Source organism: Plodia interpunctella, chromosome 28 (genome assembly GCF_027563975.2).
Source record: "Plodia interpunctella isolate USDA-ARS_2022_Savannah chromosome 28, ilPloInte3.2, whole genome shotgun sequence".
Lineage (NCBI taxonomy): Eukaryota > Metazoa > Arthropoda > Insecta > Lepidoptera > Pyralidae > Plodia > Plodia interpunctella.
Window position 1 is genome coordinate 4,491,461 of NC_071321.1, and position 25,859 is coordinate 4,517,319.

The 25,859-nt window shown below is 33.4% G+C and overlaps 2 protein-coding genes across 8 annotated transcripts in view; both read left to right on the forward strand.

Moving 5' to 3' along the window:
* Fas3 (Fasciclin 3) overlaps positions 1-19,602 on the forward strand; it is a 149,029-nt gene extending 129,427 nt beyond the window's left edge. For 2 of the 7 annotated variants that reach the window (XM_053766220.1, XM_053766219.1), the window contains 12 exons: positions 1,726-1,822; positions 2,301-2,394; positions 2,886-3,009; positions 3,403-3,525; positions 3,971-4,162; positions 4,697-4,881; positions 5,305-5,446; positions 6,926-7,039; positions 14,310-14,346; positions 14,689-14,736; positions 15,971-16,109; positions 16,681-19,602. In XM_053766220.1, the coding sequence (XP_053622195.1) occupies positions 1,726-1,822; positions 2,301-2,394; positions 2,886-3,009; positions 3,403-3,525; positions 3,971-4,162; positions 4,697-4,881; positions 5,305-5,446; positions 6,926-7,039; positions 14,310-14,346; positions 14,689-14,736; positions 15,971-16,109; positions 16,681-16,818 (1,433 nt within the window). In that variant the 3' untranslated portion in view covers positions 16,819-19,602. Of the gene's footprint in view, positions 1-1,725; positions 1,823-2,300; positions 2,395-2,885; positions 3,010-3,402; positions 3,526-3,970; positions 4,163-4,696; positions 4,882-5,304; positions 5,447-6,925; positions 7,040-9,566; positions 13,685-14,309; positions 14,347-14,688; positions 14,737-15,952; positions 16,110-16,680 lie in introns of those variants that run through there. The other 5 variants (XM_053766221.1, XM_053766222.1, XM_053766223.1 and 2 more) reach the window with 5 other exon arrangements.
* A 1,301-nt stretch (positions 19,603-20,903) lies between these two features.
* LOC128681684 (zinc finger protein 501-like) lies at positions 20,904-25,724 on the forward strand. Its single transcript, XM_053765783.2, has 4 exons — positions 20,904-21,224; positions 21,650-21,773; positions 22,085-22,157; positions 22,548-25,724. The coding sequence occupies exons 1-4, from the start codon at positions 21,082-21,084 to the stop codon at positions 23,576-23,578; spliced, it is 1,371 nt and encodes a 456-aa protein (XP_053621758.1). The 5' UTR covers positions 20,904-21,081; the 3' UTR covers positions 23,579-25,724.
* The last annotated feature ends 135 nt before the right edge of the window (positions 25,725-25,859 follow it).

The window sequence follows — 25,859 nt, forward strand, 5'->3', positions numbered from 1 at the left end:
TTTTATATTGTAATTGGCTTTTCCCGCGACTTCGTCCGCGTTTAATTCGTGTGTCCGCTCATCATTTTTTGTCAATATCTTTATTATGTCAACATCTCGCGATGAAACCTATAAAACCTATACAAGATTTTAAGTTAGACCATCAGCTATACAACTGAGACAACCCCATCAAATACAATCCAGTAGTTTTACGTTTTGCGCGAACAAACATTGCCCACTTACATTTATATTATATGTATAGATAAAAGTTAAGTGCGAGTCGGACTCGCACACGAAGGGTTCCGTTTTATCGTAACCAATTTGTTAGCATTATCTGTAATTGTGACAAGAATATCGCGTTTGAAGTATGGGAGCCCCCCCTTTAAAATATACTGTTTAGTTTTTATTGTGACTAAGTTATAAGTAACTAAGTATGTAACCATTTTAAGACCATCCTTGTACACTAGCTTTTTGCCCGAGGCTTCGCACGCGTAAATTTTTCCGGGATGAAAGACATGTCACTCACAACATATCCTATGTCCTTCTCCACACTTCAAACTACATGTATGCAAAATTTCAAGAAGATTGGTTGAGTAGATAGAGCGTGAAGAGGTAACAAACAAACTTACTTTCGCATTTATAATATTAGTTAGGATTAGGGTTCTGTTAATAAAAAATAAACTATTATTGATTGGGGTCCATTCAGTAAGCGCTGAGGGACCGCTCAGTGCCCGCCGTAGGGTCTCGTAATTCGTTATCTCTCCGAAACAAATGGTCCTTGAATTCGAGGAAACATTACGTTTCTTATTACGTTTATTTTTGGGACGTAAAGAAGGTCGCTTCATCGATTCTCCAAAAAATTACTGAAACTATAGAATGTTGAAACAGACATTTTAATCACAAAATATAATTAACAATAAAAACACAAAAATATATTAATTTTTAAACTAAAAACTAACTTAAAAATAACGTATAAATACTTATACATTAAAAATATCTAAAGAAGGCCCGCTAGGCACGGTGTCCATCACACAGGCAGCATTTCCGCGCTGAATTGCAATGGCGATTCGCTGTGCTAGAAAGCTACCAGAGCGAGGGTCACCTGTGGCCTCCCTCAGTCGTTGACTGACCTCTCTGTACCGTGTACCCGTGCGCCTCTGCCCCAAGAACCTAAACTTCAATGCCAAAAGCATCTAAAAAAATCCGTTTGCCACATTTTTCCATCCATACTTATACCATAGATAAAAGAAATATGAATCGTAGTAATATCGTAAATGCGAAAATTTGTGGAAATTTAAAAAAATCTCTTAACAATTCATGCCACACTGGATAAATAACTTTAGTAAAAACTATTAAACAGTATACATACAGTGCTCCGTTTTGACGTGAAAGAAGGACAAATACACTTTTAAGTTTATTAGTATGTCTGTATAATATAAAGTTCATAACCACAACATAATATGAATTTGACGAGTTACAAACTACAGACAAACTCTGTTTCAGATATGACCTCAGGCGCTATCAAAACTTCAAACTTGTGGCACTTAACAGTTTACATTCATATTCATTTAAGAACATTGTTCTTGTCCGTTGACGTCTATCCATGTCTATCTATCCTCAGCCATCGTTTTGACCTCCCTGTACGACGTCAATCTTGCTCCCATCCCATATAAACCATACTTGGAATTAGAATGCGAATGCAACGTTGCTACTATTGTTCTCACCTGTCTCTCTCTCTGTCTCCAGGCCAGCTGATCTCGATCGAGCCACGTGAATCTGTCAGGAGGGTGGGTGACAACCTCACTGTGCTCTGCCAGGTCAACTACCCCATTGACTCTTGTCGGTAAGTTCTTCTTTATTTTGTTCTTTTACTATCTTTTGCCGGCATCCCGGCACGACCGTGCGAGGTGGAGACGAAAAAGTAGGAAAGCGGACCCTGGGCTCCGACGCTCAACGGCTGATGAAGAAACCGGGAACGCGCTCAAATAAGAGAGAGAAAGAGAGTCAGAAGGGATTTAGAGGAATAGGGAGAATACGGATAGAATTTGGGTATTCATTATGAGAGGTTCCAAACATAAAACACGTAGCTCGTCATTGCGTCCAAATGTTCCCTTTCTTTTACACGATGCGTACACGATATGGGAGAAAGAGACAGCATGTGGTATTTAGTAACGTGCTAGGTACGTGTTTCGTGATAGGCCTTTGTATGGAAGAAATTGTAGAAGAAATCACTGTATGATGTATGTTGACAAGACGGCTGTGTTAGCAAAAATTTGAAACAGGCGTCCCACAGATTTCTAATGCTTCATCTTCTGTTACAGGATTACCCTGGGCCCGACGCAGACATCCTACCGGTTGCGACCCAATGACAACGACGCGAACCAGAATGTAATTTATGCGGGGAAGGGGCTCGAGGTAATTAGTATTTTAGATGTTGATATACATTATCGCGAAACAGTTCGGTATACATTGCTGGTTTTTCATTGAGATAAATAAAAGCACTCATTAACTAAGCTATGTTCACGCATTCGCGTCTGAATTAGTCGAATTTCGGCGATAATAGTCTGTAAGTGCAACTAGAAATCATAAAATAGGAATATCCTACTGTCCTACTAATATTACAAATGCGAAAGTTTGTGAGGTTGTATATGTGTCACGCAAAATCTACTGGACCTATTATTATGAAATTGGATAAACCTGGAATAACACATACGGTACTTTTTATTCTGAAATTCCCACGGGAGCGAAGCCCCGGGGCGCAGCTAGTTAAATAATAAATAGGAAATTGAACCAGGCCAACAACAGAGTGATAGCGTGGCCAGCCTTCTTGTAATTTGGTGATTAGATTTAATTTCGGCCACTTCCCTAAAAGCCTTAATTAATTGCCATTTCATTTATCTTCCCAGAGCGGTGAATGCGGTGCTCACATCCGCCAGGTGACTGAAGACCTGAATGGCAACATTTCGTGTACTCTGCCCCCCGAGCGCGGGCCGGTCGAGATCACTGCGACCATGCGACTCGTTGTTGCTAGTAAGTATTGTAGGAGTTTGTCTATCTCTTGTCCACGCGAGTTCATTCTCAACTACGATATCCTTTTTTAGAAGGATGTTAACCTTTCTGCTCCAAAAAAGGTTAAAACATGTATTACTCATCCCATAACACAAGTCTCGAACTTACTTTGGGGCTAGCTCAGTCTCTGTGATTTGTCCTAATATATTTATATTTTGTCATTATAGTACTTCATATAAATTAGTGTCAGTATCATCTTTATTGTGAAAATTGCCACTGCTAGTTATACTAGAATGATAGTCATAAAGTTCTTAAACTACTCAATCCAATTTTAAAAAAATCGCATTTTGTTTCAATAGTACAAAATGCATTCTTACTTTTGGCATGATGAAACTAAAACGTCAATTGTTACAGGACCCCCCAGCGAGCCCCATCTTGAAGGACCATCGTCCCCCTCGTTCCAGGAAGGTGACACATTCTTGGCGCGGTGCGTCGTGCCTGACGGCAGACCCGCTGCCAAGATCCGGTGGTATTTGGGTAAGTTGACCTATGATTTATAAGTATGACATCTCGCCGACCTTGGTTATCATGCCGGAATACTACATTGGTCCCGGGTTCGAACCCCGATCAGGTCTTTTCGGATTGATCGGGGTCTTGCTTGAATGATTAAATATTTGTATGTTGTAAAATATGTTATACGTTCAGTTAGTATCTCATAACACAAGGCTAACTCAATCTGTGTGATTTGTTCCTGTATTTATTTATATAAACGATCATGATTATCACTATGATTAGTTTTTTGTTAAATTTTATTTAATATGTGGTAGGTTTATGACTTGGTTATATTCTACCCACGTAATAAATTTCATCGAAATACTTAAGTACCTAGATTTTGCGTGAAATATTCTCACAAATATCCCCTACCCATATATTCGCATGTATATAAATAAACAATAATCTATATAAATATGATCTCTGGCAGACGACAACGAGCTCCACGAAGGCCTCTACAAGCCTGTCATCACGTCATCTCCCGGCGCCGACCTGCAGACTATCTCTCAGAACATCAGCAGGGTCCTCTCCGCTGACGACAACAACATGGTCCTCACTTGCAGAGCTGAACACGAAGCGCTGCTGGAGCCGAAAGAGGCTAAACGACAGTTCATTGTGTATTGTAAGTTGCTCAATACTAAAAGATCATCTATGTATATTATCTCTATTTATATATTTTTTTCTGTGATTTTTAGTGTAGTCTTGTAGAAGTTTATCGTCTTGCTTAGTCCGATTTAACATGTAACTCCAAATATGAGAGAAGAATTTGTAATATATATGGTCTATCACAGTGTGTTATACTTACCAGTAGCTGGTTAAAAGCCGGACTAATATCTATAATAAGGTTAGCTATTAGAGAAACTCAAAGGAAAGTCAGGATCATGGCCCATCGTGCCACTAGCGGCCGTCCGCGACTACGTCTGCGTATTTTCGTGACAAAAGTTAACCTACACTCTTGAAGATCTAGTCTGCAATATTTCGTCATAAAACATTAGGTTTTGTGTTTATTAATTAAAAATAAAATTTGACTATAATCTAAAACGAATTTTAATATTATTTCTAATATTAGTATAGAAAAGATATTTTATATTGTGTACATAAATAAATAACAAAGAAATAAAAGAAACGCCCTCAAAGCAGCTAAAACTGTTTCCAGACAAGCCAAAACGCCTAGAACCAGGCACTATCACGATCTTCGGTCTGAAGCTAGGCGCGGAGGGCCGCCTCAACGTGACGGTGCGCGCTAACCCGCCGCCGCGCGCCGACTGGACGCTGGGCGCGCGCGCGCTGCCTCCCGGCGCCGGCGACGGACACGTCACTGCTCTACAACCGCTTCATCTGGTGAGATGCTCCCATTCTTCTTCCATTGCTCATTGCTGTCTATTTGTAATTTGTTTCAATGTGACACAACACATTGTGTTTTAAATTGTGGTCGAGAGGCTTCATGATTGGGAGGCCAGCGCAAGCACCAGAAGGGTGATCGGTCCTCCCATTCTGAGATCTTTTCACACAGACACATTTCACCGCTTAGATAAGTAATCACACTATCGAATCGATTTGTAGTCGACGACGACAACCACACCGCAATGTAGGTGTCCAAGGTGAACCACTTTGGTGCTCGGGTCAGAAAGGATCCAAGTTGAAATGTACATTTCCAATTTTATTTTCTGTATGATTTGTCCGTATATATTTTATTTTATATTTTTTATTTTTAACACAGAATTTTATATTTTTGACATTATCTATAATTTATGTATTTCCCAGGGCGGCGGTTACTACAACGTGACTCTCCTCATCTCCCAAATCGAGAAGGAGGACGTCGACCGCAAGTACTACCTGAGGGTGTCCAACGACCTCGGCTCTGAAGAGTTCACTGTCCTCATCAGCACTTTGGACGAGCCCACTGGTAAGAACTGATGAGAATTAATGAATATCGTCTTATTCGTTCTTCACTAATATATATAAGAAGTCGAGTATAAGTAATAAGTATATAATAATAAGTCGAGTCGACGCGTAGTAGAAGAAGAATGAATGTTTGCAGGCAAATTGGTCTTCACTAATATGATTCACCGAGTCGACACGCGCAGTAGAATGAATGAATATTTGCAGACAAACAGTAGATTTTAGATGACATTATAGATGACCTCCGTGGCCTAACGGTCATCATGCCGGCCTGCTACAATGAGGGTCTCGGGTTCCGGTTCATCCCCGGTTAGGTCAAAATGGAAAATGAACTTTTTCAGATTAACCTGAGCCTACAAGTATATGTTATAAAATATAGTACCGTTGAGTTGGTAACTCATAACACAAGTCTCGTACTTACTTACTTTAGTGCCAACTCAATCTGTGTCATTTGTCCAAACATATTTATTTATTTATAGAACAAAATTATGTCTACGTTCAACAGAACAAGCGTGTTGCACCATCAGTTGTCATGCAAATGTTCCAGGTCAATCAGTTTAAAACTAACGTGAGAAATAGACATTGTTTACGAAAATACCGGTCACTTACGTGTAACTCTGTTAATTGTCGTGTAATTTATGTTTAAATAGTAACAGGGTGCAGCTAGCAATTAAATATTTGTTTACTGACGCCATATTAATATTTTGACAGCGCGCAAAGCATTCACTTCGTTCTTGGTTATCGATATCTATGGTAAGAACAAAAGCTAGGCTTCTCGAATGAACGGAACGATGTTTGCAGTACTTTTTTAGGGCATGACAAATTGAAAATTCGCTCCGCATGCTTCGTTCGCTGCGTAACACGTAGACGTAGCGCTTTCTCATCTCAGTCACACATGCTAAGTGCGAATGAAATGGAACACTAGTCCGTCTCTTGCGCACGTACGGTGTGTGAATGAGATAGGTGGAGTAAGTAAGCTAAGATTACGCGTAACGCAGCGGATCAGCATACCAGTCTTGTCAGCCATATTGTTAAGTAATAATGTAACGTTTGATTTATTTTTTAATCGTATTTCGATTTTTACCGTCGTATTTTGATTTTTGTTAAATTATTTTTGACAATTGCCTTTTGTTGAAAATTATAATTGTTTTAGATTATATTGCATTAGCTCAGCATGACATATTTCGAGCTGTAGTCGCATGGTCGTTAAATATTATTATAATATTAGTTATTTAGTTTTGTTTAATTTAAATTTTACAAACTTGCATGTACATGTTATCGCTATATAAATAAAAGACTTGTTGTATGGTAGGTCTGTTAATAACTTTAGGGTTAGTATAAATAAAAAAAATACGTGGAAATTTGCGATTTTCGCAATGTATTATTCAAAATTTTGATCATATCTGATGCTAACAATAATTTTTATTTTTTCTGTTCATGGTACACATTTATTTTTAAATATAGTGCTTAATTTTCCCCTCAGGAGTCGAACTGGAGGCTGGAGCAATAGTAGGCATCGTAATCGCAGTACTGCTCCTACTCATTGCTATAACCCTCATCGTTTTCGCTAAAGCAACCAACCGATGGTGTTTCGCCGGTAAGTTTTTATAATTATTTATTTTTAAATAATAGCTTTGTCCCTTTAATGCAAGTATTGTATTTTTGAGATATATTTAGAGATATATTAGTTATTTTTTAGGTTCTTGTTTTTTATATTATTGATCTGTCGAAAATTGAGGAAAGAATCATATGTAGGACATTAGGTAGATAAATAGATAGATAAAACTTTTATTTATTAATAATGCAAATAAACAGGCGACAACTTTTACATAGTATTACACAATACAAAAATAAACATATCAAATTGACTTGATTTAGAAGAACTTAAGTCTGAAATTCAGGAAGTCAGACTTCTGTATGTGCTCTATTAGTCTAGAAGCGTCGTGTGGAACCTGATTTTGGGATTAGATTAGTATTATTAAAAATCAAGGATATTTTCTAATCTAAATCATGCGTAAGATTAATTGTTATTAAGCTTACGCGAGAAAAGAAAAATTATTCTTTAACAAGCTTTTAATTATCTCAGATAAAATAATTTGGTTGTTATTGTAATTTTAAACATAATTGAGTGTGAGTTTATCAGATTTTGATATAATGCAGAAAAAAATGAAAAAACACGACGCGACTATAATATATTATTTAATATAAAGAATTATATAACTATATTTTTTATCGAACTCCAAAACCTTTATGATACTGAGAAGCTTGTGTAACAATGATTACAAAGATATTCGCTAGTTTCACGTGTATTTTCTGATTGCGTAAAAGCTTTCACTACAATATAAATTATATTTTTTGTCTCTAGCTCAGTGAGGCTTCAATTTCTATATGAACAAGCTCGTATAGTAGACTTGTCGTTAATTGGAAAAGACCTTACTAATTATAATGTCTTTCTTTAAAAAAAAAGCCATATGTTTTATTGTTGTCTACGATCATTAAAAATTCGAACCTTTAGCGTAGATAACCAAAATAAAAAATTACCATTTTAGAAATTATAAAACTACTCCGAACGTGATATTACTAATTTAGAAGAATTATATTATCATAAACCAAAAAAAAAAACACAAGTATTATATATCATTAAACATATTAGTTCCATGCAAAATATATTTTTTATAGATGTTAATCAGGTCCGAAATGGAATCCAGCTGAATATTTTACCACGATTTTTGTACTTCTATATTGCATTTTAAGATCATGCTTCATAAACATGCTTCCTTCCCCTTAATAGGCATGCGGATATCATTCCTTTTATACAAATTTTACATTAACTATACTTATAATTTAACAGGCTCACGGGCTGTGGGTCGATAGGTAAATAAAAATAATAAAAAAATATATTTTTTTTTAATCACAACTGTGAGGCTTTCACTGATTTGAAAAAAAAAAAAGTTTATTCAAAAAAAATTATACATGTTTGGCTGGACGTAGTTATAGAATATAATAAATGGCAGTGTTTTTTTTTTTATTCTCTTGGCTTTTGTATGTGTAGTTGTTAAATTGTTATTTATATTTTGTACTGTTTTTGTGAACCCGCATAACATTTTAAGCGATCAAGTTGACCCAAAATGATTAAATTACAAATTGCATGAACCAACAGGAATCATCGCATGTCGATGCTCTTCTATTTTACAATTTCTGTTCTACACAATCTGTTTCCTTACCGTTACTAAATATAGCATGGTGCATTACCTCTCTTGCCTCTTGCATGACTTCTTTATCGATTTGTTTCAGGATAGGCACTAATATTATTTTACAATTAACATAATCGTCTGATTTTTTTTATAATAACTATTTATGTGGTGGTGGAAGTACTATATTGACAGGTTTTTCTTTTTTTTTTGATACTAATTTAAAAAAAATGTTCTTTAATACTTTCAAAAAAGGAATTTGTGTTATGGCGAGGCTACCTATTACATAAATCTTCTTGCTAATATTTAATTGTTTTGTATGTCTGTTTATAACTATATTGGTGGTGGTTAACACAAAAAAAAAAAAAAACAAAAAAATTATAACAAAATAAAACATGAACTCTAATGAAATGTACTCTTACTCTCTTTTCAACAACCAGAATAAAATTATAAAAACAAATTTTAACATTTTATGCAAAATTAATACCCACTGTAACAGTTTAAAGCAAGGTTTGATATGTCTATAAATGACAATAAAAATAACCAGAAATAAATGTATTTAAAAAAAAAATATTGAACAGACACAGGTTGAAATATCTTGTGAGATGTGTACAATACGTGTTGACAATTGTTTTTTTTTTAATTATCGCTCATTACTTCCTTGACACACGTCTGCCCTGCCATAGAGTGTGTGTATAATAAATTTATTTTAGCAATTTCTAGCGTACACACACGTAGTCCTTAAAATAGCTTTTTAGCAAAATTAATTATTAAAATCACTTAGAAACCCACAAAAAAGACAACTTACAAAGCACCAACTAAAACAACGCTTAAAAAATTGCACTAAAGATGAAAAAAAAAAGAACAAAAAGCACTGAAATGAAACGTTTTGACGTTTTAATCGAGACTTGATCGCTTAATATGGTTACGCAGGGCGTTCGCACCACACCGACATCCCCGACGGGGCGGATTCGGAGGCGCCCCTCCCCTCCCACGATGACATCAAGGGCTCAGAAAACCCTTCCCATGACCATGGGGATTACATCAGCAACGGAGACACGAAACACCCGGAGAAAAAGCCAGACACAGCTGTCTAAGTTTCTAACTGTAAGTCTCAATCTCGACCGCTGAAAGGATATAAAAACTTATGCGCAGGAATGAAAATAATCATATACTTACAGACACTTCTGCGTACACTCGAGTGTAGACATTAAAGAATTGTATTGTTACAATTGCCATAGCACCATCCTGTGTCCGCAAAAGTGATTTTATTTTTCAATTTTAAATCACATTTAAATTAGGGAAGCCATGTTGTCTTCTTTTTTTTTTTAAATATTTGACATTCACAGCACGTGACAGCACATAATAACATTTTAAATATAATATGTTTGTACATTTTTATGAATATCACTATTATATATAGCATAATGTCGACTGCCGCGATCTGAGTATTTATATCCAATTCAGTTGAAGGGAATTCAGGATGCTGCCACTTGTAATCGTTAATAACGGTTATATTTACAATTAAGACCTAACCCTATGTACCCGAGTACATAATAAAGTAATTCAACGTAGGTGTATTTATGACTGTCCAAAAACAAATTCTTTCTTTTATCTCGACTGCCTAGTAATCATCATAGTTATGTACTCAAGTTTCTATTATTAGTTTGTATTTATAATAATAATATATGCTAAATTGAAGATAAATTTTAAATTAGCATATATTATTTTTATAATATGTAACTATACGAATTTTAACAAATGATTTGGACGAATAGTGGCAGCTAAATATATTAGTTTTTAGCTTAATATATAGGTTTATGTTGGAAAGAAAACAAAAGAATGTATTACGCTTTTTCTTTAAAAAAAAAATACTTATAATTGAAGAAAATAAGTGTATTTGGTCTGACTCTACTCGATAATATGAGATTGTGTATCTTCTTCAATTACCTTACAATATATTGCTAGATAGTACTGATATTAATGGCGATATTAAAAATGTCTATCAATAGATTTTTAAGAGACTATGAAAATTATTTAGCACATTTAGGTAAATAAAATTTTAATAAATAAATCGTTTCGGCGAATTTTCGTAATATTGTTGTCCAAAATGTTGTTTCCAATTGTAACAATCTGCTTTATATTCAAATTTATGATACAGATCTTTGGCTGTACGTAATTGTTTCGTTGTATGTCTTTTTCACGAATTAATCGTGAATGTCATTCTTGATTTTTAATGCCAATGCATATTTTACAAGCTTTTTATTTGCCATTTAATGTACATATTCTCCATTAGAATGCGTTGACTTTTATATAAAAGAATCTCGTAGGTAATCAACTATTTAACAACGAATCCCAACGTATAAGATAAGATCGAATTTGTGACTATAATATAAAACGTTCTAGGCATAACTTTTTTTTGTCAATTAAGTATAATTTTGTAAAACCGCTATCTCAAAAATACAACATTTTATATCACCGAACTGATGAAGAATGTCAAAAGCAGTGTTCAACAAATTGTTTTTGTGCTACACATATACTTATTTGATAAAATGTTTCACATTTTTTTACAAAGTCGTCCAAATGGTTTTAATAGTGTAACGTTACAGGAAAATTATTTTACTTGTGGCCAATACAACGTTTTATCACTCTTGTTAGAAGTAAGAAGGAAGATTTAATGTATTAAATAAAATCTTTTAAGCGTTATATTTGTTAATATGATATTGTTACCGCTAAACATGTACACAATAAATTTTTAATTATGCCAAAAAAATTAAAGACGTAATATTAAAGACCCTATTAATACATGTGAGTAATCAAAATTTAATATTATCGTTTATCACCAAAGTTATTGAGGTTTGCGTTTATACCAAAATATCAATGAATTTATTGACGTAGTTTGAAACTACAATTATTCCAATTGATAGTTTATCTTGTTCTCTCGCTCTCGCGTGCAATGACCCCGGCATAAACAAAAACCAAATAAATAAAAAAGAATTGCCAGAATTTATCAACGAGAATCGACTTCGTGTGAACCGCTGCACTGGACCTACCTTTACTATGAAGCGTAGTGTCAGGTGGCACGCTCTAAGTATTATAATCAATTATTAAAATTTTTTTGGATAAATTTTAGATTTCGATTTTTTATGTTTTGACTATGCACATATTATCAGTAATAGGTACTGATAGTCCCATTTTATTGTATGGCATAATTAAACATTTATGGTGTGTATTGATAGTATAAAATTGTCAACTTTTATACTAACTAGCGACCGGGGCCGGCTTTGCTCGGTGTCATTTATGAATGTATGAACCTTCGGCAATAAACTGTCTAAATAACAATGAAAACTGCATCAGAATCCGTTGTGTAGTTTATAAAAAGAAAGCCTAAGGACAGAGACGCGGAGGGCTACTTTTATACTATATAGCGATTTGTTTATCGAATATTTATAATTATATCTGTTTTGACGACCTCGGTGGCGCGGTGGTAAAGTGCTTGCCTCTGAACCAAGAGGTCCCGGGTTCGATCCCCGGTCGGGTCATGATGGAAAATGATCTTTTTCTGATTGGCCCAGGTCTTGGACGTTTATCTATATATGTATTTGTTATAAAATATAGTATCGTTGAGCTAGTATCCCATAACACAAGTCTCGAACTTACTTTGGGGCTAGCTCAATCTGTGTGATTTGTCCTGATATATTTATTTATTATTTATATGTATTTATTTATATTATCACAGTTTAGGTTAAGCTATTTACCTATTATAATTGTTTGGGCGGCCAATTCCCAACTCACCTTAGTATAATGACATTTCAATAACGATTTCCTACATGTAGAATGTATAATAATAAGATAAGATATATAACTTTGTTTCAATTTATATATTTGTATAATTTGGGCTATTACACAATTTTTTTGATCCTATTGAAACATAATCATGCCTTCAATTTTGTAAAAACAAATCTGTAGTTGCTATGACAGGAAAAGCATAGATTCCTTGTATTGAAAATAGGGTTAAAATCTACTCTTTTTTGAAATTATTTTCTTATATTCAGTATTTTTGTATATTTAACTCTTATATACTTATATTTAAATCAACTCTAAAGGTTTATTTCCAGATAGCATTTATAGATTTGCATTTTATATATTTCGGTTGTAATTGCTATGTAAAAGTTTTAATATTGTTAAGACTCGTGTTAAATATAAGATTATAATTATAATATTTGGAACAAGTATAATTTTTAAAGTTTTTTCCTTGGATACATTCTATTGCGTCACAGCTTTCTTTAAAAGTAGCGTTATTCTTTTTAAAATCTCACGTGTACTTTAGTTATTGTTAGTAATTATTGTGTTCGAACCACCATTTTGTATTTTTACTAAATTTTTGTATATACTATGCTTGAAGTAAGTTTCTATAATAGTTATCATAAGAATACGAACTGTTTAACTATACTTAAGTAATTTTTGTATCATTTTACAATATCGCGAGCATGGCCGGAAAATTGTAAACGTCTAAAAACTTATTTTTGTAAAAAAAATATAGTTTCTATTTTAGTTTTGTAAGTCACCATCATTGTGATTTTTTTTAGTAATTTAGGTACATTTATTAATAATTATTTTTGTACCAATTTAGTTATATTTTTGAACGTTAAGAGCCACACCGTGAACAGTCAATTAATGATTAAAATGACTTGAGAAACACTGCCATAAACACGCTAAAACAATGCTTTTAAAACTAGCTCAATATAGCTCTTTTTACTGACAATTTAACTACTATAGAATTTGTCCCGACAAAAGCTTTTGTTAATAATCATTATTAAAGCTTATCGTATACGTCAATCAGTCTCCGTCTATTTAAAATTTTAATTATTCCAAAATTACTACGAACATTATTGTGACATTAATTTAATAAATTTATACAAAGGGCTTGTCTGACAAATTTTATAAGATGTTAATTTCATAAAATAATAATCTAAAGCGTTTTGGATCTATAACTACGTCGTGTAAGCTATGTTGCTACAATATGAATATAAAGTATTTATTAACTAATATTGTTTTGTTTTATTTATAAAGAAATCCTTTTGCAAAATGAAAAATCCAGAAAGGCATATATTCAGACACAAATACATTAAATATACATTATTTTACCAATGAATATAAACCAAAACTTACCTTTAATATACCAATAACATATTGTTGTCAAGAAATCGCGTTACATGTCTTTATACTTGAAAATTTTCTGGCCTTGATTCTAAAAGTCTTATTATTTTAGTTTTGATATAATGATTTCAAATGATATTAATTAGTATTAGTAGAACAAGTAGCATAAAAAAATAAATGGAAGAGGGCCTAGAATACTGCCTTGATGCACGCCATATTTTACATTTCAATCATCTGGTACACATAATAATATTGGAAGTCAGTTTTTTTTGTTATTTTAGTAAATTGTAAGTGTAGTATGGAAAACAGAAATAAAATTACACATTATCCCAGTTTTTTTTTTCAGAAAAGTGCATACTTCACTTAGTTAAAAGCTTGTGTTATATCACAGAAAAATGGCAGATTATTTTACTTCTGCTTCAGTAACTTAACATTTTCTGTTTTATAATGACCATTTCAACTTTTTACCTCTTCGGGTTCGACATCATATTTTTTTTTTTCATTTTAAATTCACAGGCAGAGGCAGAGACAACACCAAGAGCTCGGGTGAATCGTATGTATTTCATTTACAATTTTTTTGTAAATAGTTTATAGTACATTCTGTTTGCCCACTGGCACACTGCCGCAAGGCTGAGATCTACTGGGCTTTGTTATTTGTATCTAATTAATAATTTATTATTTTAATTGTAACGACTTTTCTAATTTCACATAATTTAATCAATCGCTTTTAATCAATGTTAACGTTTTGTATATTATTTGTGTAATCTTTATTTATTTTGTGCCGTAAACGTAGCTCTGTATTCATTTAAAAAAAAATGTTAAATTAATTTGAAAATATAAATTCTTTTCTACAAAATATAACTTACAGCTATGTAAATAAGGCCTATTTTTCAAGGACTCCTGCTGGGGATGTGCTTTTGACGGGCATGGCGCTTCCCGTAACGTATGTTAATCTCAATCTTTGCTTATCGCTTTTATTCACTTGCCAAAATCAAAATCAGTATAATTTTCGTAATATATTTAATACATTAAAGAATGTCAGGAAAATACTTCATTCAGAAATAATTGAATAAGAACATGATTTCATACTAATCCTTTGTTCAGGGTAGATGGTCTACCACGAAACATACAAACACGTAGCACGTTGCTACGTCCACATGCTGTCGCTTTTTCCCGTATCGTGTAAAAAATACGTGTGGACGCAATGAGGTGTTACGTGTTTTATGTTTCATGGTAGCCCCCCAGAGCAGGCAATCTAGTTATGGCTTCTGAAGATTTTTTTCATTTCATGTCATGGATTTGCTATATTCTTCTATTTAAATCGTGCCATCATCATAATTTTTTATATATTTTTATTTTGCTTGTTTTATTTTAGCTCTGGCGTAATAATTTCATTTGTCGTAAAGGCATATAAAATGCCGCCGTGATTGTTTTGGGGATCAACCAATATTTACGCAAATAAATTTATATTTGTCTTGCATTCGGCGAATCCACATATTCTGATATCTATGGGCGAAACACACTGTTACTAACACACAGCTAAATTATTAACTAATCACTTAATAAATGTATTATTGTTTTAACTGCATGATATACCTAGTTGTAATAATTATACTTACAGCTTTTACTAGAGTTTAATTTATAAACTTTTCAACCCTTTAAATGAGACAAAGTCAAAATATATTCTATAACTGCTAATATTCATGGTTTATATTGTCATAAATTAATATTGGACGTCATTATTTAATATTAAAATAAAAGTTCCGTCTATGGACCAAGTGGAAAATTCCTCCGCAGCATTTTTTTCCGCAAAGACGTCAATTTACAAATATGTATTTAAATTAAAAATGTAGACGAATAATTAAGTTAAATTAAAAATATTAAAATAATAGACACAAAAGAAAGTCTAGAGTTGGCAAGCGCAGTCTCTAGGTCAGCCTAGGTATTACTTTTGAACAAAAATAAAACAGTTGAGAATTACTTAATTTTATTATATTAATTGCACATCTGCTATCGTGTACGCATTGTGTAAACGAAAAGAGAGGACGTGTGGACGCAATCACTTCACTCACGAAAACTTCCAAAAGTAATTTCGAAATATAATTTTCTTGTAACATTGTTGTTATTACCGAATCTTATCAATGTGCAACTGTTTGTTGTGACCGCAACTCTGTCAGTAGCGACACGGAGAGCGCGGTGGGGGGCCGCGAGCGGTCGCGGTTGGCGGGGCTCAGCGCGCGGGTGAGGGCCGTGCTGCCGCGACCCAAGGACAAGGTGCAAGCCACTGAGGCTGCCGCTGCTGATACCGAGGATAAGGTAAATATATTTTATGTATATAAATATGTTTATAGTGTATCCCAACTTATATTATAAATATGAAAGTAAGTTTGTTTGTTTGTTATCTCTACACACATTATCTACTGGACCGATTGTTATGAAATTTGATACACGGGTAGAAAATAACCAGGAATAACACATAGGGTACATTTTATCCCGAAATTTCCTAATTAAAAAATGAATGTCTAACTACTATGTAATCTAATCAAGTTTTTCGCATTTGTTAAACCATAAGTTTTTTTTACAAAAAACCTATGAGCGACTGTCAGATACCTATGTCATGTATTTTTTAATATCATCCGAACACAATTTTATAAATGTTTTTTTAAATAATCTGACTACATAACAAATAACATATTTTTGCGCAAAGTCCGCATATGCTAACTACCCTAACTAATAATATAAATACGAAAGTGTATTTGTTTGTTACTTCTTCACGCTTTAACCAATCTTGAAATTTTACTTATTTGAGTTTGAAGTATGGGACATGCCTGCCTTTCATTCCAGCAAAATGTGTACGTGGTTAAATATTTGTCTTATTCTATTCCAGCCGCTGTCAGAAGAGAAGAAAAACGTAGTTTATGCGGAGCTGGCGTTGGGGGACCAGCCGCCCACGGAGAAGCCCCCCCCACCCTCCACGGAATACGCCGAAATCGTCTACAAGGACCAGAAGGAAACTAAGGAATAGAGTATTCGCTTCGTACCATCCATCTTAATCAACGACTTTTGTCATAAGTTATGAAACATTGCCATTAGAATGGGTGAAGTTATTAGATAATACTCGAGCCCTCTTAAAAACTTTTTGATGCAAGGTACTACATATATTGCTATCTCTCTCATCTGTGGTCCGACCTCTCTTTTTGATTTTTTCGCCTTGCCGCATCACATTCGACTAGTAATAAGTTATGTTGAAAATAAACATTTCTTATATCTATGTCATTGTTATATTAAATGAAAATATTATTAGGACTGTAATAATATAATAGGGCTGATGAATAAAAGGTCCGGAGGTGTTGAAATACGACTATTAATCCATAAAAGATGAGGCACAGAGAGAGAGAGACAGAGCACGCGGGAAACAAAACCAAAGACAAACGTCATAGACAATACTAAAATGTTTCTATTTCCAGCAGTAATTTTTAGCCTATATCAACCCACTGCTGGGTGCAGGCCTCCCTTTTTTTGCGCTTCCTACGGTCCTGAGCCAGTCTCGTCCATCATATTCCCGTGCCCCTAACAATGTCTCAGACCAGCAGCTGGTGGTATACCAACCGGTCTCTGTCCCTGTCTCGGCCTCCACTCCGGCGCAGCTTTGGTCCATCGATGATCTTTTAAAGAAAAAAAAAAACGTTTATTTAGCACAAAAAAACATGACATTGGTAGACAGGAACACACTGGACATAGTATAAATATTGTATTAAAACGGTCTTCGCTCAGTGTGATGGTGTGGTGTGACATCATGCTAATCTAACCAAGAGATACCTATATATATATATATATATACATATATATAAGTATAACCATAGATAAAACAAATATGTGTAACTTACAGTTATACCTTTCACCGCGCAAGAGATAACAATATCTGTTATGTTAGATAGAACAAGAGATGGGAAAATAAATTAATTAAAAATATATGTTTTGCATAAATAAATTCTAAGCAGTGTTGGCTCCAGTATTATATAATACAGCTTTATGGATTGGGCGGTTACCATATTAATTTCAATTCACAATTTAATGTTGAGAAAATATAGAGAGAAAAAAAATGTTTACAATACAACTTATACTGATTTTTGAATTGTCGTATTTTCGCCTTTGTAGATTAATCTCGTGTGTGCTATTTACAATATTAATATTCGTGTTTGGTATATTATAGTTCAGTATATGATTCGATTTATAAAAAGAGTGATTTCAATAAAAAAAAATATATAAATGCAAAGAATATTGCATTTAATTACCTTAAATAGACCACCTCTTTTATGTATGTACACTAATTATAAAACAAAATTTAAAGGTCGCGTTTTATAAAGTAAATATGTGGATGCTTATAAAATAAAAATATAAAAATATTTACATTTTCAAACTCATCACAAAATTGATTAAGATCCACCGAGATATTTAAATTATTTCTATAAATATTCAATTTATATACTTAAGAGAAATTTAGTGTTGTAGCGTTTAGATGTTTTATATTACGATTTTAGATTTTTTTTATAAGATCAAGTTTGGTTAACAAACATATAATCATCAGAACATTACCGAATTAGAAATGAAACAAACTCTGATAAATTCAATAAGTACAGTCATTATTTAGAGTGATTTAATCTAATTTATTGTCCTCTTGAAATTCATTTATTACATAATTTTTTAAACATATTTTTCGATACAAGTGTTAACCAAATCGTATAGTAATCTCAATATATGCCTAAAATATATGGTCGTGTGTGCTTTCAATGATATTATTAATAGGTTTTAATATCTATGATTTTAAGTCTTTAATCAGGGTAACAGTGGAGGCTTTATTGTTTGTTTATTAATTGAAAAATATATTAATTTCCACGAGATTCAATTCGACAATATTTCAATTAATAAATAACTTAACAACTATGTTAACTGACTTACTATCTTATTTTACAAAATACGTATTTTTTTATATTATTTTGTATAATTTTTATTTCCGTCCAATACGACTTCTTAGTTTTATTTATTGAATTATTATTTAGATATTTTAATGGATATTACGATATAAGAGTTAAAGTGGCTTAAGTAATTGTAATTTTAAGATTTTGTGAGCGTTGTACAAAAATCGCTTTTTTATTAATGCGATTATAAATGTATGAATCCAATGGAGAACAGAAAATCAGCCATTACTTAAATATTACCATTTTTTTAGAATATTTTTCTACAAATTGCCAGTTTCAAGAGTATAATATGGTACGGTGTTTTAAACATTTTTGATTACCATTCTGGCAACAAAAAAAGAAGAATTAAAAAAACTGATAATGACAATTTTCATACTTTTAAATTTTTGATTAAATGCATTTTGCATGATTTTTCACATTATATCCCCAGCTTTTGATATATACTTACTTTTAAATATTATTATTGTAAAAAATGTTCTATACAAAGGTGCTTTCAATGACGCACATTCTTAATTATTTATTTATATTTAAGATACTTTACAAAATTAATAAGCTTATTGAGAATATGATTTACCGAAATATATAATTGTGAGGTATTTTTGTAAGTTTTTGACATAAATATTATAATCATTTTAACATCATTTTTAAATAATTTAATAGTATAACAGGTGTATCACTCAAATTTCGAAATTTTATAATGTATTTTGGAGATTTTATATCAAAAACTTTAGAAAACTGAAAATAATCTGATAAATGAATGTAAAAATGCTTGTGGTAGGTACTTAAACACCTTGTATTTTATATGGAAATAAAAATGTGTCATTTTCAAATGTTTTTTTATCCCTGTAATATCGTGGCGTTGACACAACATGTTACAAAATGTTCGATCACATTTTGTCTCTTTTCACATAAAATAAGCTTATTTTTTATGTGAAAAGAGACAAAAAGTTTTTTGGAATTTCTTATCTGTATGTACAATCACGCTTCTGAAAGCACTGAACCGATTTACTTAAAAATTTCATCAATTGCTAGATTTTAACTCATCAAAACATCATCATTGTTTCATCAAAATCGATTCAATAAAAAAAGTTATTGTAATTTGAATGAACTCAAGGCATGAGAAATTGCCTGAAAATATATAGAAAGCTTTAATATTTACATATTAAAATCCAACGTCAATTCATAATCATTATATATGACAGCATCCCAATCTCATCTCCCAACTAATATTATAAATGCGAAAGCAAATTTGTTACCTCTTCACGCGTTATCTACTCAAGCAATATTCTTGAAATTTCGTAGGAGTATGAAGAAGGACCTATGTCCTTCTTCATACTAATTTAGCTAAGGTAACTTTCATCCCGAAAAAACTATTATTCCCATGGGATTTCCGAAAAACCTGTATTCTATTTTAGGTGCCGCTAAATGCTGATAAAAAAAACTTTACAATAAAAACACTAGATGGCGCTGTGTGTATTTTAGATGCGCTATGGATATTTTATTTCAACTATCAGAATCCCATTTTAAATGAAGAAAAAACTGTTTCCAAAGGCATTTAAGCCGGCGAAGCATCGGGTAAACAGCTAGTGTAAAATATTTTAAACTTAAAAATCGAAAAAAATCCCGTGAAGTATCGTGACAAGGACAAAAGTATTGAAATTAAAAAACCATACTATTTTATTCCCAAGGCAGGCATCAGGCAGGCGGCCGACTGTAAAATCACAACCGAATCTTCAAAATTTTAAGGTTATTATTAAGAACTACCCTTGAAGAAATAAGGCTGCAGTGAAATTTGTTAATATATTCTGTTATTTTTCTAATTTTTGACATCAATAAGTCATGTTAGGTCTATATCATCCTATTCCCTAGCAAGCGCCTGCTCCCTTTTGTGCCCCGAAAGGCGATCTATTGCAATGAACCTACAAACATGCTGTTTGATGTGTGTAACAACCTTTATAACATACAATAACTATTTTTATAACAAAAAGTAAATTTTTTTGATGATATACATTATACTCCCAACACTCACAAGCCACTAACATAGTTCTTTGGAAATAATAACATGCATGAGGCAACACTGAATCAGCAATGCATTACCTTACCGGGCAACATAGAACAGTCAGCCAAATGTCAAATTTTAATAAATCCTGATTTTCTGTCAAAAAATCTATAGAGTGGATTAAAGCGTTTACGTTTATTAGAGCGGAGCTTAGCGGTACTTGTGTTGACGTGATTATTTTAAGATAGTATAGTTTTTGTATGTAACGCTGAACAATTCAAGAAACCAATTAATTAAATGAATCAATAAAATGTCTTCCGAATCTGTTGTGATCAAGAAAGAGCCGGACACTGAACCGGCAGAAGAACATAATATCGGACACGACCGTGCGCAGAAACAACCCGAATTTGTGAATATTAAAATTGAATTTGAACACGTAGACCCTGAAGTCAGGTAAATAGTTAATAATTGTTCATGTATAAAATATGTAGTATTGAGCTTTTTACTTAACACCAAAATGTAGTTGTCACGCAAAATCTTACATAGTCACGCTTTCTACGATCAATTTTTGTGCCACTTTTACACATAACGGCGGAAATTTAATGAATCAAACTAAGTATAGCCAACCCATGGCCAAGATAAATAAGTTTCAATAATTATGCTTGTCAAATGGCAGTTTTATGTGGCCTGAGATTATGAAAGAAAGGATGATTATATCCAGGTAAAAGTTAAATTTTTTCAATAAAACTAGTGAGATCTGTGCCGTAAAAGATCTCAGCTCTGCTAATATTCTATAGCTACAAAACACAACGGAATTTATCCACCATAGCTTCAATGAGGTTTATGTTAAAATTAATTTATGATGGATACAATTACAGAGTAAAGTCAGAACCTAAATCTGACAATGAAGACGAACCTGAAAAGGAGCATGATTCGTGGCATGTCCCGGTGACCACTGTGACGGTCAAAGCAGAGCCACTGGACTGCACCGTGAATACAACTGTGAGTATGCTGCATATAACAGATATGGAACCCTGAGAGACTAGATATATGTGCAAATATGAAAATGTTTCTCATCACTACCTCTACATAGTATAAAACAAAGACATTTCCTCTGTCTGTATATGTGCTTAGATTTAAAGCTATTCAACATATATTTTTTAATAAATATGTGTTATTCCTGAGGAAGATTTCAGTGTATACATTTAAAATGGGCCTACCCGTGTGAAGCCGAAACGGGTCGTTAAAATGTAAGAGTCTTTGAATGAAGTCATGGGCATTGGTTAGTAAAATTAAAGAACATTTTGTTTCAGTCGCCGCGAGAGGAGCCCGAGCAGCTGGTGGTAACTCCTATAATATATGAAGCGAACTCTCATAATGTTGATGGTGGGTATCTATTTGATTTCCTCATTTTCTAAATCAATCATTTGTGAAATGTGTTCACATAGATTGTACATGTACTGTACTTATGTACAATATTGTACATATAGTGTAAAAGGCATTTAATGAAACTTTATTCAGAAAAAAAACTGTATCAATCAATCCATATCCTCTCGTGGATCGTGCGAGGCGACTAAGGGACACATAGTCCCTTAGTTTCATAGTTTTATGTTAGCTGTAAGTCTTCCTAAATAGTAATAAATAAATAGCCTGGGCTGCTGACTGGCATCAATAGCTTTCCCTAGGACGTTGTAAAATCACAGCAGAATCTGTGATCAGAAGTTTTGGTCTGAAATAAAGGTGATTATTACTACAAAAAACCAATAACAATTACAGATACGGAACAGCGTCCACAGAAACTCGCAAACGGACAATTTTCTTGTCCGCTCTGCGACAAAATCTTCACAACCAAAGGCCACGCTCAGCGCCATCTAGCCTTGCACTCCCGCACTAACTATCCCTGTAATTTATGCGACAAAAACTTCACAAAAGAGGAACTACTGCAACGCCATATAGTGAAACAACATGAAAGGAGATTCCCATGCGAACAATGTCCTAAAGTGTTCCGCTCCGCGTCAAATTTGTATCAACACAAACGCAGTCACTCAACGGAAAAGCCATACTTCTGCGAGAAATGCCACAGATACTTCGCAATAAAGGCTAATTTGGCGAAGCATCAAGGGAAAAGCCGGTGCAGAAGACCGATAGACGAGCCTATACAATGCCACATCTGTCACAAGATATTCGACAAGGAGTTCCTCCTAAAAAGCCATCTCCGAAGGCACACAACGGAGAAACCGTTCAATTGCGACACATGCAAAATGGATTTCAAATACAAAAGTACGTTGTTGAGACATCTACAGATTCACAAGACGGATAAAGAGTTCACTTGTACGGTTTGCAACAAACCATTCACACATCCGGGATTGATCAAGCCACATATGAGAATCCACACCGGTGAAAAACCATACGAGTGTCCAGTTTGTAAAAAGAAGTTTTCACATAAACACAACATGCAGAGACACACACAGCGGCATGAGAAAATCAAGCACACAACATGTATGGTCTGCAACAAAAAGTTTCCAAAGGAAAGCCGCTTGAGGTACCACATGAGGATACACAGCGAGGAAAAACTTCCATTTAAATGTCAGATTTGCCCGAAAAAGTTCTCCCACAAGCAGAATATTGTGAGGCATTATAGTAAAAAGCATCCGAATAAAACTTATGATGAGAAATTGACTGATGCCGGTGTCGCTTTAAGGATCTGGCAGGAGGTGCAGATGAAAAGCCAGATTATGCTGAACCAGGGAATTAAGCAAGAAATAAAACAGGAAATCAGTGAGGAAAATGAGGAAATCCTTCCTTAGTTGTGGCTCGAAATCTGTTTTATATTAATAGAGGTTAACACATTTATCGGTATTATATTACTACTAGCGACCCGTCCCGGCTTCGCTCGGGTCGGAAACCATAATAAATTATACACCTAAATCTTCCTCTTGAATCAGTCTATCTATTAAAAAAGACACGCATCAGAATCTGTTAAGTAAAGAAGCGACTTTTGTTTTATAATATGTAGTGATTCGGTTTGTCATTTTGTTTTTCTTTGTTTACATTATGCGTCATGATTTATGATGATACGAGTACATTATGGCGTCTTTATCCCTTACGAGATAGACAGAGTCAAAAAGTAGCGAAACAAAAATCCACGTTTGAATTGGAATTGAGATTGGATTAAATTGAAATTAGAATTAAGATCCAATAGTGATAGGTTGCTTGCACATCACCTATGAGAAGAATCGCCAGTTTATAAGTATATAGAACTTTCCCTCGATTAACTTTTACGATCTGCGCGGGAGAAACAGCTGGCACATTCTAGCCAAACCAGTATGGAAGTCATGAAAGGTATATCAATATATCTATTAACGACTAAAAATATTACAAAGTTTCTTACAATTTTCTTCCATTACAGTTTTCTTTTCCAGATATAGATGTTTATGGAGAGCCACACAGTTTTGTTAAATCTAAATCCATCTTATTCATAAAAATATCTTTCTCTCTCTCTCTCGTCTTTCTAAACACGTTTTGTCCTTGTCATACATTCTTTCAAATGTCAAATATGTATAATACTAGCTTTTGCCCGCGGCTTCGCCTACGTGATTATTTCTGCGAAAGCGCAACAGACTTGATTTTCATTTAAACTTTTACCCCCACTTACAGCCAGTTGAGGGTTGAGTTTGAATAAAAAAAGTAGCCTATGTTTGAACGGAGTTCTTTTACTACATGCATACGAAATTTCATCAAAATCGGTCCAGCGGTTTAGCCGTGAAAGCGGAACAGACAGACTTTCACATTTATATTATTAGTATGGATTGATGTTTCAGTACATGTACTTCTTTTATCGCACAATAAAGTTTTAAAATTACAAACTGTTGACAGAGAAAATTATAGACATCGTCATTATAGTATACTACTTTAGTTTTTACGCGCGGTTTCGCCCGCGTGAATTTCCAACGGGAAGTATGCTATATCAAATAAACTTAATTTCGTTTTTATAGTATGAGATTTATCTAAATGCTATTCAATACTGGCAAGAAAGAGACAAGTAGGAATACACGAGAAAAAAGAGACAGCACTAATTTTTCTGTCCCTCATCGTGTGGTTTTTGGTACAAGGCCATCTTGCCGCTTTGGCTGATTCGGTATACATTGCTGGCTTTTCATTGCTGTAAATACAAGCTCTCATACAAACTGTTCGTGTCCGTGATAGTGTGGAACCCAGCATTAGTCTTTGTTGCAAACAATATTATGTAACGTGAAGTAGGTACAAAATATATTGTAAAATAACCAAGTATTATAGATTGTGAAATATAACTTGAGTCCCATGAGAGCAGGATGGAACGATACATTCGAAATGAGAGCGACAAAGATGGATGTACAACTTATAGTATTGACATCTGTCACTATATTCAAATTGTATAAAGTATTTTTATGAATAAACATAAATGTCAGTGATTTTGTTTTAAGTTTAAGTAGGTATAATGTAAATATAACTATAGTAATAGATTTTTCTTATTGATGGCAGCGGAGGCGAGAATTATTACTTCGGCATTTATAATTATTACATAGGTTATTATTTATTTTTTTTTTTGTATAAAGTTCCTGTAATTTAGAATGTTATACATTTTTCGAGTTGACTAATAATGTAGGTAACGGATTTTAATGCGAATTTCTATAGCTAGATGGATAGAAGTTATTTTTTTTCTTTCTTTTCCCGCCATTAATTATATGAAGAATGAAGAAATATATTTCAAATGAAAAAATAGGCTTTGCGGCGGTGACCACTTCCCATCAGGTGTGCCGCGTGTCTGCGTGCTTGGCAGTATAAAAAAACGTGTAATTTTTTACACCCTTGCATCATGGGTGAAAAAGTAGTTATCTACCAGTCAGATTTGGTTTGCACGAAATGTTACGCTGTACAAAATATAAAATAAAAATATTTATGTCAACGTAAGCAGTTTTTATTTCGTTTACCCGCTCAGCCCTCACATTTTTTTACCAATTTTATTTATTAGCGACGACAACTAAACTTATTTATAAAAGCATGCTTTAAGCTAGTATGTTTCAATGTCAAATATTGTAAAGTGCGAGA